Here is a 13,632-nt window from a genome sequence, read left to right as displayed (position 1 = left end):
TTATTACATTACATTGGTTTCAGCAGGCACACTCACTCAGCCTCCATGTAATGAATCATGGATAGAGCTCATTTGGCCCAGTGAGTCTGTACCAGCCCTCCGAACAGTTCTATACCCAGACCAACCCCCTACACGATCCCCGTAACCCCGCATTTGCCATGGCTAATCTACTTAGCCTGTACATCTCTGGTAACTGCAGGGCAAATGAGCATGGCCAATCCACCTAACAATAAGAACTGTATCAATCACAGTCTCCTCTCACAAAGACAGACAGACAGGCTTGGTAGCTACACAGTATCTTCCAAAACTTCCAAAGTACTTTCCATTCAATGAATTACTCTGCAAGTGTGCTGTTGTAATATAGAAAGTGAAGTATTTATTGTGTACACAGTACGCTTCCACGTAATGCAGTGCACACACATTATCTGTTTTTCACTGAAGTCGATTGAGAAATAAATATTGGTGAGGATACTGAGAGAGTTTCCCTGCTTTTCTCTGACACAGTGCCAGGGGATCTTTTACATCTAACCAAGTGGGCAGATGAGGCCTCAAGTTAATGTTGCATCCGAAAGACAGCCCCAAGGTACTGCAGCACTCCCTCAGCACCACGCTAGAGTCCCAGACTAGATTCTGGTGCTCAAAATTCTGGGTTCAGACTTAAAACTCTCAATGAGACAGAGATGCAAGAGTTTTACTAATAGCTCACTATGGACTTGAAATGCAATGGGATGGAAGGTTTTTATTCTGGAGACGATTGCCATCAGGCCACTAAAATGGACCAATTTAACATTTCAACAGGACCATTTTTAATTACAGCCAGGATTCAAATTCCAGATAGAATTTACCCACCTGAATACTGTCCTCATTAAACACTAAAATTCTTCCATTATCCCTTCTAGTTAAATTTATAGAGTACGAGTAAATTTTCTCTTCGACCTTTAAAAGACCTTCAATAACAAACGGCACGTGACAATTCTCTTTTGGGAAATAGTGTAAAAATCCAGTTCTAAGTTGATCCCTTTGTAAATTACAATTTCTGCACAGCTTTCAAAAGCAGATTATAAAAAGTGTCTGTGGTGTTCTGCTACATTAGTTGCTTAAGGAAAAATACTAGAAGGGAGGCATTTTCTTTTTGAGTGTTTTCAAATGAGAAATATTCCAGTGTTGTTATGTCAGTAAACATTATAGAGGAATATTTCCTTTCAGCAAAACTCAGCTGCCACCAAAACAGGAAGGGAGAAACAGCAAGAAACCGATTTCTGCCAGTGTTGTCACCATTGCTTGACAAAGTGCTTCACTCTGCACTCCCAGCAGTGTTTGAAATGTAAATCATTCTCCGAGATTGCTTTTCCTCAGTTTTACATAGTTTTATAGCTCTAGCTATTTTGCACTAAAGGTTTTTGGGACTCAACCAATGCCTGGAAATGAGGATTTGTTTTCATTTCAATAGTAAACTGAGATAACAATAAATGTTTCCTATCACCATCTTTTTACCCACTTTCTCTAATTCCATGTAAGGTGTCAGACAAGGAGGACTCCAAAGACTTCATTCAGACCTGTACCATAGACCTCACTTAGCAGCTCAATGTAAACAATCTTTGAATTGTGACTCTGACTTAAAATGGGATCAAAACATGTCCAATGGAAGAAGCACAAGATCATTTCATAAGCATAAAACTGAAATTGTTGGAAAAGCTCATCAGGTCTGGCAGCATGTGTGATGACAAAGAGTTAATGTTTAAAGTCAGTGACCCTTCTTCAGAAACATTAATGCTACTTTCTCTCCACACATGCTGCCAGACCCACTGAATGTTTCCAGCAATTTCTGTTTTTTTGGCTTCGATTGCCAGTATCTGCAGTATTTTTTTTTAAATGGTGATGTGACATTGTGTGCATTACTAATGTGCTACAAAGGACCCAGATTCTGTAGTATCAGTTACTTTGTCAGTGAATGTATCAATGGGGCAGAGAAACGCATGGTGAATGTGAACTGGAACATAGGAAGACATTCTTTTGTAATCTTCATAAAAAGAACTGCAACTCTCGTTGTATTACCAGGATGAGTGCTTGATATGAGTTCATTCCTCAGATTCTTAAGAGTGACTGAAAATCTCAACATTACACAGTGTGCTTAAATGACAGCTCTTCCTCTGAGACTTGTGTTTGAAACCACACAGAACGAAGGATGGAAGTATTCAACCTCTGTGCTAACTTTACACAAAAATGTGTTTGGGAATGTCAGGCTGAACTGACACAGAGCAGATTCAGGTTGAGGCCTGGAATAGGTCTCCCAGTCCTCAGTCCCCCAAGTCTGCTTGGCTTGTTACTTAAAACAGTATTTCAAACACTAAGTTGTGACCCTTTATCAAAGAACTACGGCGACTGTGAGGGAGAAGAAAAACCTGTAAATGATCCACATTTCTCAAGCGAAGCATGAACTTACAGCACAAAACTGCCTGAACTCCGGTAGGAAATAAAGACAATCACACCCTTGCGAAACACAGTTCACTGAAAAAAAACCCAATACATCCAACTTTCAATGAGCAGGAAGCTGGTGGTAGAGTCACTGGACTAGTAACCCAGGGCCCCAAACGTGAGACCTTGGAGTGCAGGTTCATAATTCCTCAAAAACAGAGTTGCAGGTGGACGGGATAGGGAAAGCGGTATGTTTGCCCTTACTGATCAGTGCATCGAGCATAGGAGTTGGGAGGTCATGCTAAGGCTGTACAGGACATTATTGAGGCCACTTCTGAGATAGTGCATTCAATTCTGGTTTCCCTGTTACAGGAAAAAAAAAAGTGTTGTGAAACCCAAAACGGTTCAGAAAAGATTCACAAAAATGTTGCCAGGGTCGGAGGGTTTGAGCTTATAGGGAGAGGCCGAATAGGCTGGGACTATTTTCCCTGGAGTGTACAGGCTGAGGGCGAGGCCTCACAAAGGTTTATTAAATCATGAGGGGCATGGGTAGGGCAAATAGGCAAGGTCTTCTCCCTGGGATGGTGGGGTGCAGTCTAAAACTGGTGGGCATAGGTTTAACGTGACGGGGGCAGATTTGAAAAGGACAGAAGAAACAACATTTTCCACACAGCAGCTGGTGCGTGTTGTGGAAAGGAGCTGTCAGAGGAAGAGGTGGAGGTTGGTACAATCACAATACTTAAAAAGACATCTAGATGGGTACACGAATAGGAAGGGTTGAAGAGGGATATGGGCCAAATGCTGGCAAATGGAACTAGATTAATGTAGGATGTCTGGTTGGCGTGGGCAAGTTGGACTAGAAATCTGTCTGAAAGTGAGTCTCGTAAGTGAAGGCCATGAAACTGTTGTCGTAACAACCGATCTGGTTCATGATCGTTGTTTAGGGAAGGAAATCTCCCACACCTACCTGGTCTGATGTGTATGTGATTCCAGGCCCACTGCAATATGGTTGACTCTTAACTGCCCTCTCAGGTAACCTAGCAAGCCACTTAGGAGCAACACGCTTCATGCAAAAACCTAAGAGCTGTACGGACGGCATGTTTCAGCATGTGCTCAGCCTGCTGCTTGATGAATAGAATGGCTTTTTGCCAAAACAGAAAAAAAGTGACCCAGGCTGATACTGAGGACATTGCCTACAGTCACTTTCAAACCTCTGCCTGGGCTGGAGGGTTTGAGCTATGACGACAGACTGAATAGACTAGGTCTATTTTCCATAGATTGGTGAAGATTGACAGGGGACCTGAGAGAGATGCGCAAGATTGTGAGGGAGATGAACAGGAAGGGGCTCTCTCCTTTAGAGGGGTCAATGACCAGCGAACATGGAGTTAAGCTAAGAAGGAGAAGGCTAATAGGAAGGTTGAAAAGAAACCTTTTCATCCAGAGGATGGTGGGGATCAGGTCCAAAATTGAGTCAGTTATGCTAGCACAGCCATCTTCAGGCTGCAAAGGGTTTTTGACAACAGGGGCCTCTAGGGGTCAAAGTCTATAAAACTACCCTCCCTGACTGCAGCAAAACCTGGGCCATCTACTAGAATCACAGAAATAACACAGCACAGAAGGGGGGTGGGGGGGAGGGGGGGGGCACTCAGCCCGTCTTATCCATGCCAACCCAAAGATACCCAGGAGCTCTTTCTAAACCCATCTTCCTGCACACGATCCATAGTCCTATAGCTTCCAGCACTTAAGGTGCAGATCTAGGTACTTTTTTTAAAAGAGTTTAGAGTCACTGCCTCCATCACCAACTCAGGGCAAAGTCCACACACACCCCATTATTTGAATAAAAAAAGCTTTTTCTCACATCCCCTCTAATTCTTCTGCCACTTATCTTGAATCTATAACCCCTGGTTTTTGAAATCTCTCATTGGCAGGGGAATAGGCTTTGAGAGCCGTGAGGTTATGCTGCAGCTCTGTAAAACCCTGGTTGGACCACTCTTGCAATATTGTGTTCAGTTCTGGTTGCCTCATTATAGGAAGTTACGTAAGCTTTAGAGAGGGTGCAGAAGAGTTTTACCAGGATGTTGCCTGGACTAGAAGGCAGGTCTTACGAGGAAAGGTTGAGGGAGCTAGGGCTTTTCTCACTGGAGCGAAAAAGGATGGGAGGTGACTTGATAGAGGTGTACAAGATGATGAGAGGCGTAGATAGAGTGCATAGCCAGGGGACATTTTCCCAGGGCAGAAACGACTATCACGAAGGGACAGAATTTTAAGGTGATTGGAGGAAGGTATGGGGAGATGTCAGAGGTAGGTTCTTCACACAGTGAGTAGTAAGTGCATGGAGTGCACTGCCAGTGGTGGTAGTGGAGTCAGATACATTAGGGACATTTAAGAGACTCTTGGACAGGGACATGGATGATAGTAAAATGTAGGGTAATACAGGGTAGTTTGATAATAGGTTGGCACAGCATCATGGGCCTGTATTGTGCTGTACTGTTCCATGTTCAAAGGAAACAGGTTCCCTAGCAACATTCTAGTAAATCCTCTCTGAACACTTTCCAAAGCAATTACATCCTTCCTACAATGTGGTGACCAGAACTGCACATAATACTCTTCACCAGTTTCATCATTACATCCCTACGTTTGTATTCTCTACTTCTACCAATGAAGGAGAGCATTCCACATACTTCTTTATAATCTTATCTACCTGTACTGCTAACGTTAGGGACCTGCACACTTTCATGCCAAGGTCTCTCACTGTAATCGAGCCTTCTCAGTATAGTCCTGTTTATTGTCCAGCACCCTTTCACTGTTTGGCAATTACGTCACACTTATCAGAAGTGAGCTCCATCTGCTCGCCTCCACCAACCCAACCATATCGTTTTGGAGCTTACAGCTATACTCTACACTATCCACCCCATGGTCAATTTTTCTGTGGTTTGCAAATCTCCCCCAGTTGTGCCGTGTGCAAGTCCAAAGCATTAAGTGTATAAAACAAACAGCAGAGATCCCAAAACGAAGCGTTGTGGAACACCACTTGATGCGGTTTCCCATTTGCAACAGCAGCCACTGGCCTTTGTTTCCTGTTACTAAGTCAACTTTGGATCCAATATGATACTTTACCCTGTATCCCATGGGCTTTTACTTTATTTAACTAGTCTGCCATGTGGGACCTTGTCAATACGCCTTACTAAAATCCATGTCATTGGCATGCGGAGCACAACCCTCATCTATCATCCTTGTGGTTTCCTTAAAGAATTCAAACGTGCAACGCATGGCCTTCCCTTAACAAAACTATGCTGACTATTCCTGTCAGTCCATGCCTCTTTAAGTGACTGTTTATCCAATCTCTCAGGGTCATTTTGAACAACCTGCGTCACTGAAGTAAGCCTAACTAGCCTTTAATTTTTGGCATTTCTTTTGCACCCCTTTTAAACAACGGAACCACACTTGCATTCCTCCAGTCCTCCAACACCTCAAACTGTATCCAGTGGACATTGGAAAATAAACCTCAAAACACCTGTTATTTCCTCCCTGACCTCCTTCAACACCCTCGGGAACAATCGATCTGGCCCTGGTGACGTATCCACTTTAAAAGGATTCCAACTTCTCTAATCCTTCCTCTCTCAGTATGATTCTTTTGTCCAATATTTCATGTTGTTCCTCTTGGAGGAATGACTGATGTCACATTAAAGATCCTAGAATATTTCCATCAGTGGTCCCTACAAGGAACCTGGGGATCAAGCAGGAGAACCACTGGGCCATCACAAACAAACATTCTCTGTTAAGGTGAACCTATCAGTATTGGAGTCCTGCTCCTGAACAGTCAACTCCAATGGGAATGCCGTTATGTCCAGATGCCCAGAAACCAGCTCCTTAGGCAAGTTCTCCTCTCCCATTCTCTGCTGGTTAATGCTCATAAAGTGTGACCAAGGAAAAGGTATATGATATGCTTAATGTCACCCTAATGCACAGTGACGCAAACTGACTGGGAGAAGAAAGGTCAAGGTGATCAGCATGGTATCTCCTGATCCATCATGGCATAATCCACATCGACGCTCAGTGACTCCTACACACAGAGCAGAAGGGCAGCAGCACTCAAAATCTTTTTGCTCAAATCTCCTAATCTCACTCTTCCAAGTTTCATGTCAATTCCCATGGTCTCTATGAAGCACCTTGGTTGATTTTGACATTCAAGGCACTACATAAATTCCAATGATTCTCTGCAGACCCCAGTATTATTTGTCTCTATGATAGCACACATTATGATAGCCTGATTGCAGAACGCGTGCCAGGAAAAAAAAAATCACATTTATAAATTACAGATAACACAGTGTGGAGCTGGAGGAACACAGCAGGCCAAGCAGCATCAGAAGAGCAGGAAAGTTGACCTTTCGGGTCAAGCCCCTTCTTCAACTGCTCCTCTGATGCTGCCTGGCCTGCTGTGTTCTTCCAGCTCCATACAGTGTTGTTATCTCTGACTCTAGCATCGGCAGTTCTTGCCACCGCTTTAAAAATTGCTGGGTGGACCACGATAGAGCACTGCGTTCAAATGTGGGCAGACTGTTTTTGGTAAAGACATGAAGCAACTTGTTACGTGATGATTCAGGAGAAAGTAGCTATCCTTACCTCAATGAATGAAAAATGAACATTAGTTACACGAGTTTAAAATCATGAATGGCTTGGATAGAGTAAACTAGGAGAACTACTTTAAATGACAGAAGGATTTGTAATTACAGGGCACAGATTTAAAGGTGCTTTGCAAAATTATTGAGAAAACTTTTTTTTTTAATTACAGTGATGATGATCTGGAATATATTGCCTGCAATGAGCTGTAAGCTGATTAAATAGTAACTGTCAAAAAGGAACAGGAATAAATACATAAAGGGAAACAGTGGCGATAAAAAAACAGGAAATTGGGACCGAATGGATTACTCAGAGCTGGGGAACAGTCACAACAGGCTGAGTGGTCTGTTACGATTTGTTACAATTTATGATAGTCTTTGCAATATGGGGAAAGAAAAAACACTTATTTTAAAAAATGTATGAACAGATTAAAGAACAGCTTCTTCCCCACTGTTATCAGATTTGAACAGACCTCTCATTTTAAAGTTGATCTCTCTCTACACCTTCTCTGTAACACTATCTTCTGCATTCTGTTCCATTATCCTGATGTACTTCTATAAAATACGTTTCACCTGGACATAGAACAATACTTTTCACTGCATCTTGGTACATGTGACAATAATAAAATCAAATCAATAAGTACAGTATAGAGAAAGGGTCAGAATGAAAACACCATAGGGAATGCACTGTACCTCCTGCTACTACATTAGCACAGGGTGTTAACACTGTTGGCATCGTTGACATGCTCCTGGAAATGGAGGTTAGTGTAGACCCTGCATGTGTAATGCCACAGATGCCCAAGGAACTCTTGGCACCTGCCTTTACTCAGCGCATGGCTCACATCCACTCATCAACCAGCTTGCCATCTCCCTGGTTTCCCCACTCCTGATCCCACCTTCCCTCACTCTCAGGGTCAGTGAACAGTGAGGAGGTACAGAGTGAGCAGGAGGGGAACAATGAGGAGTTGGAAACACAGCAATAAGCTAATCATGATCCTAGGATCTGTATTCATTTAAAACATTTCAAGAGCACACATTCTCTTGCTTCTATTCTGTGATACAGGCACCTTGCCACAATATGGCTGGCAGTGATATTCTAACCACAATCAATGCATGGGAGGCGTATAGCAGTCACATCAAACTCAGGTTAATTTTTAACCACCTTCAAGTTGGTCAAAGAAAACGCTGAAACTAGAACTTCCAGGTCTCTCATCTGCAGAAGGCGAGACCCTCCATTTAAGATGGCGTATATGGTAAGAACAGAGCCAATTTGTGAGAACATGCCAATGTTTTCAGAAGATGATAACAAATTAGACATTACCTTGCACAGCAGCTGCTGCGAAATCGGTTGGAATTGAGGAATGGAAACTCCAAAGCACCATAAACGTCACCTGACAGCAGAAACAGAAACCTTTCAGGGAGTGAGTAGATAGTCAAATCTTCACATCAATGTCACTCATTAAACAATTTAATTAGAACCAGAGCTAAGAATTTGGGTGTTGCTGTGCATGGAAATGGTTTCCTTGATTCTTAAAGATGATAAATATAGATACAAGTTTGGAATTGCTCAAGATACTGCTAGGGCCCAAGTACCGAACCCTGCATAGACTATCAATCACCACCTGAAAAAAGACCTATTTATTCCCATTCTCTGTTTTTGATCTGTCAAACAATTCTCAAATTCAAGTCAGTACATTCCCTCTAATCTCTTGTTCTTTAATTTTGCCCACTAGCCTCTTACACAAGATACTATTAAAAGACTTCTTGAAATCAAAATACTCCACATGCACTCTCTCTCTCTCAGATATTCTAATATCCTCAAACAGCTCCAGATGTTTAGTTAAGCATGATTTTCATGATAAGATCCTGATGATACAATGCTATATTTCAGACAGACAATCTCACTACCCTCACACTGTTCACTGTCCTTGGTCTCCTCTGATGTTCTGGTGAAGTTCTAATGCAAGCTCAGGGAACAGTACTATATCCGTCAGTTAGATATTTTACAGCTTTCCAGATTCAATATTTCATTCAATAATTTCAGATTATAATCTTGATACCCAATATATTTCCTTGCTTTGATTTTTTTTTGCTTCTTTTGGTTTTTGAATGACAACTGTTCATTATTCTGCCATTTACACCTCTATTGTTTTTAACCTCTCACATATACCTTTTTCGCATCATCCCTCATGCTATTTAATCTTCCTTGCCTTTCAGCCATTTATAGACACCTTTTGGCTCTCTTTTCAGTCTCTTCTCTTTCATTGACTTAAACTCCTATTATATTTCTAATATCATTGGTTGGAACTGATAACAGTTTCTCTTCCTACAGACATGGCATGAGCTGCTGAGTATTTCCAGCATTTCTTGAGGTTTTTTGAAGTGACTGCTTGTTTGTTCCCCAATGGAGTTATTAAAATTGGAGAGTGAAATGAAAGGACAGTCAGTGCCAGGTCATGGCTCCCAGTAGGACAGCTAAGAATTAACAGCACAGAAGTAGCCATTCAGCCCATCAGGTCTATACCACTGTCTGTTCTCTATACAAATCTCTCAGCCGGTGCTTCATGTAACTGTACCAGAAATAACCTCTCCAATCTCATTTACCTTTCCCTGCATGTGCATCAATGTCATTCAGCTCAACCAGACCTTGCTGTACCGAGTTCCACATGTAAGCAACTTTACCCATAAATATGAGGCTTTTATACACCTATCCTACTACAAAATTACAAGGGTCTGGATAGATTAGAAGAAGAGAAACTGTTCCCACTCAAAAGAATCAAGAATCAGAGGGCAAAATCTAAAGTGATTTTTAAAGAAAGCAAAATGTAAGGTGAGAAAAAAACAATTTTCACACAGAAAGTAGTTAGGGTTTGGACTGCACTGCCTGAAGAAGTTGGAGGAAAACAGGTTCAATTGAGGCATTCAAGCAGACATTAGAAGATTACAGACAGAAATAACATGCAAGAGTATGGGGAAAAGACAGGGGACTGGAAGGAGGTAATGCTGTTTGCTCGAAGAGCCAGTGCTGGCATAATGGGCCAAATGGCCTCTCTCTCTGCACCGTAACACTTCATTGATGCCGAGAAGTGACGGAGAAAATGTTATGTCGAAGTCATTGCCAACCTCCTTTTCCTGATTTTAAAAAAATGCATCCTGCGTGTAAATATAAAATATGTATCCTGTAAATGCTCAATTCATTTGAAAAAAAGCTTAGAAAACAACCTTGCAGGGCTCTCAAGGAGGGTACTTCTACAAATAGGATATTTAGAAACAAAAATATGTAACTGATGATCTCAGCTGAAGGTCAAGGAAAGACTTGAAGTTCCAGAATTAGCTGCTAACCTTATTCTTTTTTAAAAAAAATGAAAGTTGCTTTAAATAAAACAGTACATGTACCTGAAAGCTGAGCCAGTAAGATCAATATCAGCACACTGTAATAAAAGGAAATGGAAATAAGTAGCAATAAAAATACTGTGAAGCAAAAGTGAAACTTTGTTGCATGGCCTATTACTCTGGTTAAATATCAAGATAACACTTTAGAAAACAGGGAAGGGCAGTAGTCCACTTGTTGAGACATCTGATACCATCCATACACAGTGAACTTGAATTGGAAGACGAGACACAATAGACCCCCGCTACTATGTTTTGGATAGGTTTACAAAAGGTTTGCAAAGACATTTCTACCTGATATAAAAAAGGTCTATAGGATTAAGGTTCTAGGACATTTCCACTAACTCACAGCCATAAGTGAACAGCAATGGTCTTTTCCCTCAGGTAGCAGAATTCAAAACTAGAAGGAATATTTTTAAGGTGGGAGGAGAAAGATTTAAAAGTTAATGCAGATAAAACACAGATTGAGTTGGTCAGAATTCATTTACAAATCAAAGCACCTTCAACATGAACGGGATTAAAAAAAAGCCACGAGCTGGAAAGAGATGACATAGAAAGGGAACTGTGAAAACGTGAACTAGAAATCCAAAGAGAGGAAAAATAAAAAGATAAAGAGCTTCAGAGAGTTTAAAGAAACAAGGAAAGCTCTGGATTGCAAAGAAGTCAGAAAATTTGGATTGTATCAACAAGTTTTTATTAATTCATTAATGGGATGTGGGCATCGCTAGCTAGGTCAGCATTTATTGCCCATCCCCTATTGCCCAGAGGACAGTCAAGAGTCTGGGGTCACATGTAGGCCAGACCCTAAGGATAGGAGTTTCCTTCCCTAAAGGGCAGGAGGGAACTAGATGGATTTTTCCAACCTTCATACAAGCCAAATGCCATTCATGCAACAGGACACCCACAATGCCCTGCAATCCCTTACCATTTCGATAATATGCTACTTTTTTTACTCATCCTACCAAGGGAAAATTTCATGCTTTCTCATATTGTATTCCATTTGACAGATCACTTAACTTTTAGCTGGAAGAATTGAAGACTGATTAGATTTAACCCCTGGTTTTGATTCAGCACCTCTCTAGGGTGTCTAAATTCAGTGAAGAGCAAGCAGAAATGTATTTTGTCCTTTTAATAAAATTGTGACAAAGCTGTAATGGCCAAAAGAAACATGGATGTGTTTATCAGGAAAGCACTGGGTAACTCTTACTGATTAACAATTCACTAACAATGGGCTGAATCTTACATTTTTTGATCAAGGGTGAGTCATGTTGAGAATTTGAGGGATTTTTGCCCTGAGGGTTAGTAGGTTTGCTTGCAATACCTTATCATACTATCCTATCTCATTCCTAGGGCCATCGTGTTCCAATATAGCTCCAACCTGTCACCCACTGTTCCCTGATCAACTGACTGATGTTGTTCGAGCACTTGGAGTGTTTTCCAAGGCTGTCCCTGACTTATTGTACCCGAAACAAACGTTACCCCTACCCCCTTCCTGATTTTACTGAGGCCTGATATATCATTAAAGGGGAGGCAATGGCCTAGTGGTATTATCACTGGACTGTTAATCCAAAAGACCCACAGATAACATTCTGGGGACTTGGGATCAAATTCCACCACAGCAGGTGGTGGGATTTGAGTTCAATAAAAAAGCTGGAATTAAGAATCTAATGATGACCATGAATCCACTGTCGACTGTCAGGAAAAACCTAATCTGACTCACTAACGTCCTTTAGGGAAGGAAACTGCCATGCTTACCTGGTCTGGCCTACATGTGACTCCAGACCCACAGCATCATGGTTGACTCTTAACTGCCCCCTGGGTAATTTGGGACGGGCAATAAATGCTGTCTAGCCAGTGACGCCCTCATCCCATTAATGGATAAAGGAAAACAAAAATTCGCAACAAGTGCTGGGTTTGTGTCAGCACGAAGCAGCACAGCAAGGTAGAAATAAAATGAATCTGATATTTCTGGCTGAGTGATGAAGCACAAAAAGCAACGCAAGGCAGGGATGCTGTGAGCACCCAGGCAAGTTCAGAGGGAGAGAACACTAACAGTGAGCAAACAGCTTGGTCCAGTACAAGTGTCCTTAAAGCAGCTTTACCACAACTGTCAGAACTTCCTGAAATGCAGCAAAGTGGATATGGATCGGAAATTTGCTGTATTGGCTTTGAGAGGTTGGAACGTGGTGCCACTTCGACACTGGTGCCCAATGTCCAACATGGAGGTCTTTTGAAGCAAGCCGTGAACTGAATTTGTCAGGTACCCGCTCTGATTTCCACACCAGGTTTTCTCCAAATCTAACTTGTTTGGCTAGATAGAAGTCTGAATATTAACTAGGCCAGCTGCAGCATTAATAAAAGGTGCTTAAAGAGTCATAATCTCCCTTACTTAGCAACTTTCCATAGTCTAGTGAGAAACTTGCATCAAAGCATCAAAGATGCAGCAAGATGCTCCTGACTTCTCAACCGATTCTGTCACAAATCTCCACAGATATCTCCCCACGACATCGAGGCTCCCATACAATTTTGCCCAATGACACAATTGAGACAGAAGTTCAGAATAACTATGTTATTTCCAGAAGCTTACCAGCAAAAATGTAGACATCTGGTAAAGGGGCAGTATCAGACCTTTCTAGAGAAAAATGACTTAGTATTTGATCAATGGAACGGAGCTATGAAGTTTGATTAAAATTGCGAAACTCTCAACAGCGTCGTCACCGGTTGAATTTACTGACAGGATTCCCAGGAATTAGGTGTCACCTGGAAGTCTAAAGTTTCTAAAACAAGGGAAGCATCAAATTATGATGATTACGAATAATGCCACAAACGCATCTTCATTACCAAATCCATACAGCAATTGGAGAAAGAAGAGAAATGATACTGAATTATGCTCAGAAGCGAGTGTGGAAAGAGACAGACAGTGTGGGACAGTAACATGACTTAAAAGAGATTAAGATTTGGCTTTTGCCATCGGACAGGGCATATGAAGACTGGAAGCTGAATGCTAAGGCAGTAGCTTTGGCAGAAGAATATTGTATTGTTCCAGATAATTCTGCACAAATGATTAAACTTGGTACAAAATAACTAATGTACTCATAGCAGGTGTAAGTCTAAACACAAGCAATGGGAATTTTGTATTTGAAGGTGCTTTAGTCAATAGGTCTATTATTGTTGGGGAGTAATGCTGAAGTTGGTGATCAATGATGTA

The 13,632-nt window shown here is 41.6% G+C and overlaps 1 protein-coding gene across 8 annotated transcripts in view; it reads right to left on the bottom strand.

Moving 5' to 3' along the window:
• Positions 1-13,632, bottom strand: part of LOC125452058 (transmembrane protein 241-like) — a 141,024-nt gene that overhangs the window by 73,862 nt on the left and 53,530 nt on the right. For all 8 annotated transcript variants that reach the window (XM_048529988.2, XM_048529986.2, XM_048529983.2 and 5 more), the window contains 2 exons: positions 10,431-10,465; positions 8,356-8,425 (listed from right to left, as the gene is read on the bottom strand). In XM_048529988.2, coding sequence (XP_048385945.1) covers positions 8,356-8,425; positions 10,431-10,465 — 105 coding nt within the window. The remainder of the gene's footprint in view (positions 1-8,355; positions 8,426-10,430; positions 10,466-13,632) is intronic.

This window comes from Stegostoma tigrinum, chromosome 5, assembly GCF_030684315.1.
Source record: "Stegostoma tigrinum isolate sSteTig4 chromosome 5, sSteTig4.hap1, whole genome shotgun sequence".
NCBI lineage: Eukaryota > Metazoa > Chordata > Chondrichthyes > Orectolobiformes > Stegostomatidae > Stegostoma > Stegostoma tigrinum.
This window is presented reverse-complemented; position numbering and strand designations above follow the sequence as displayed.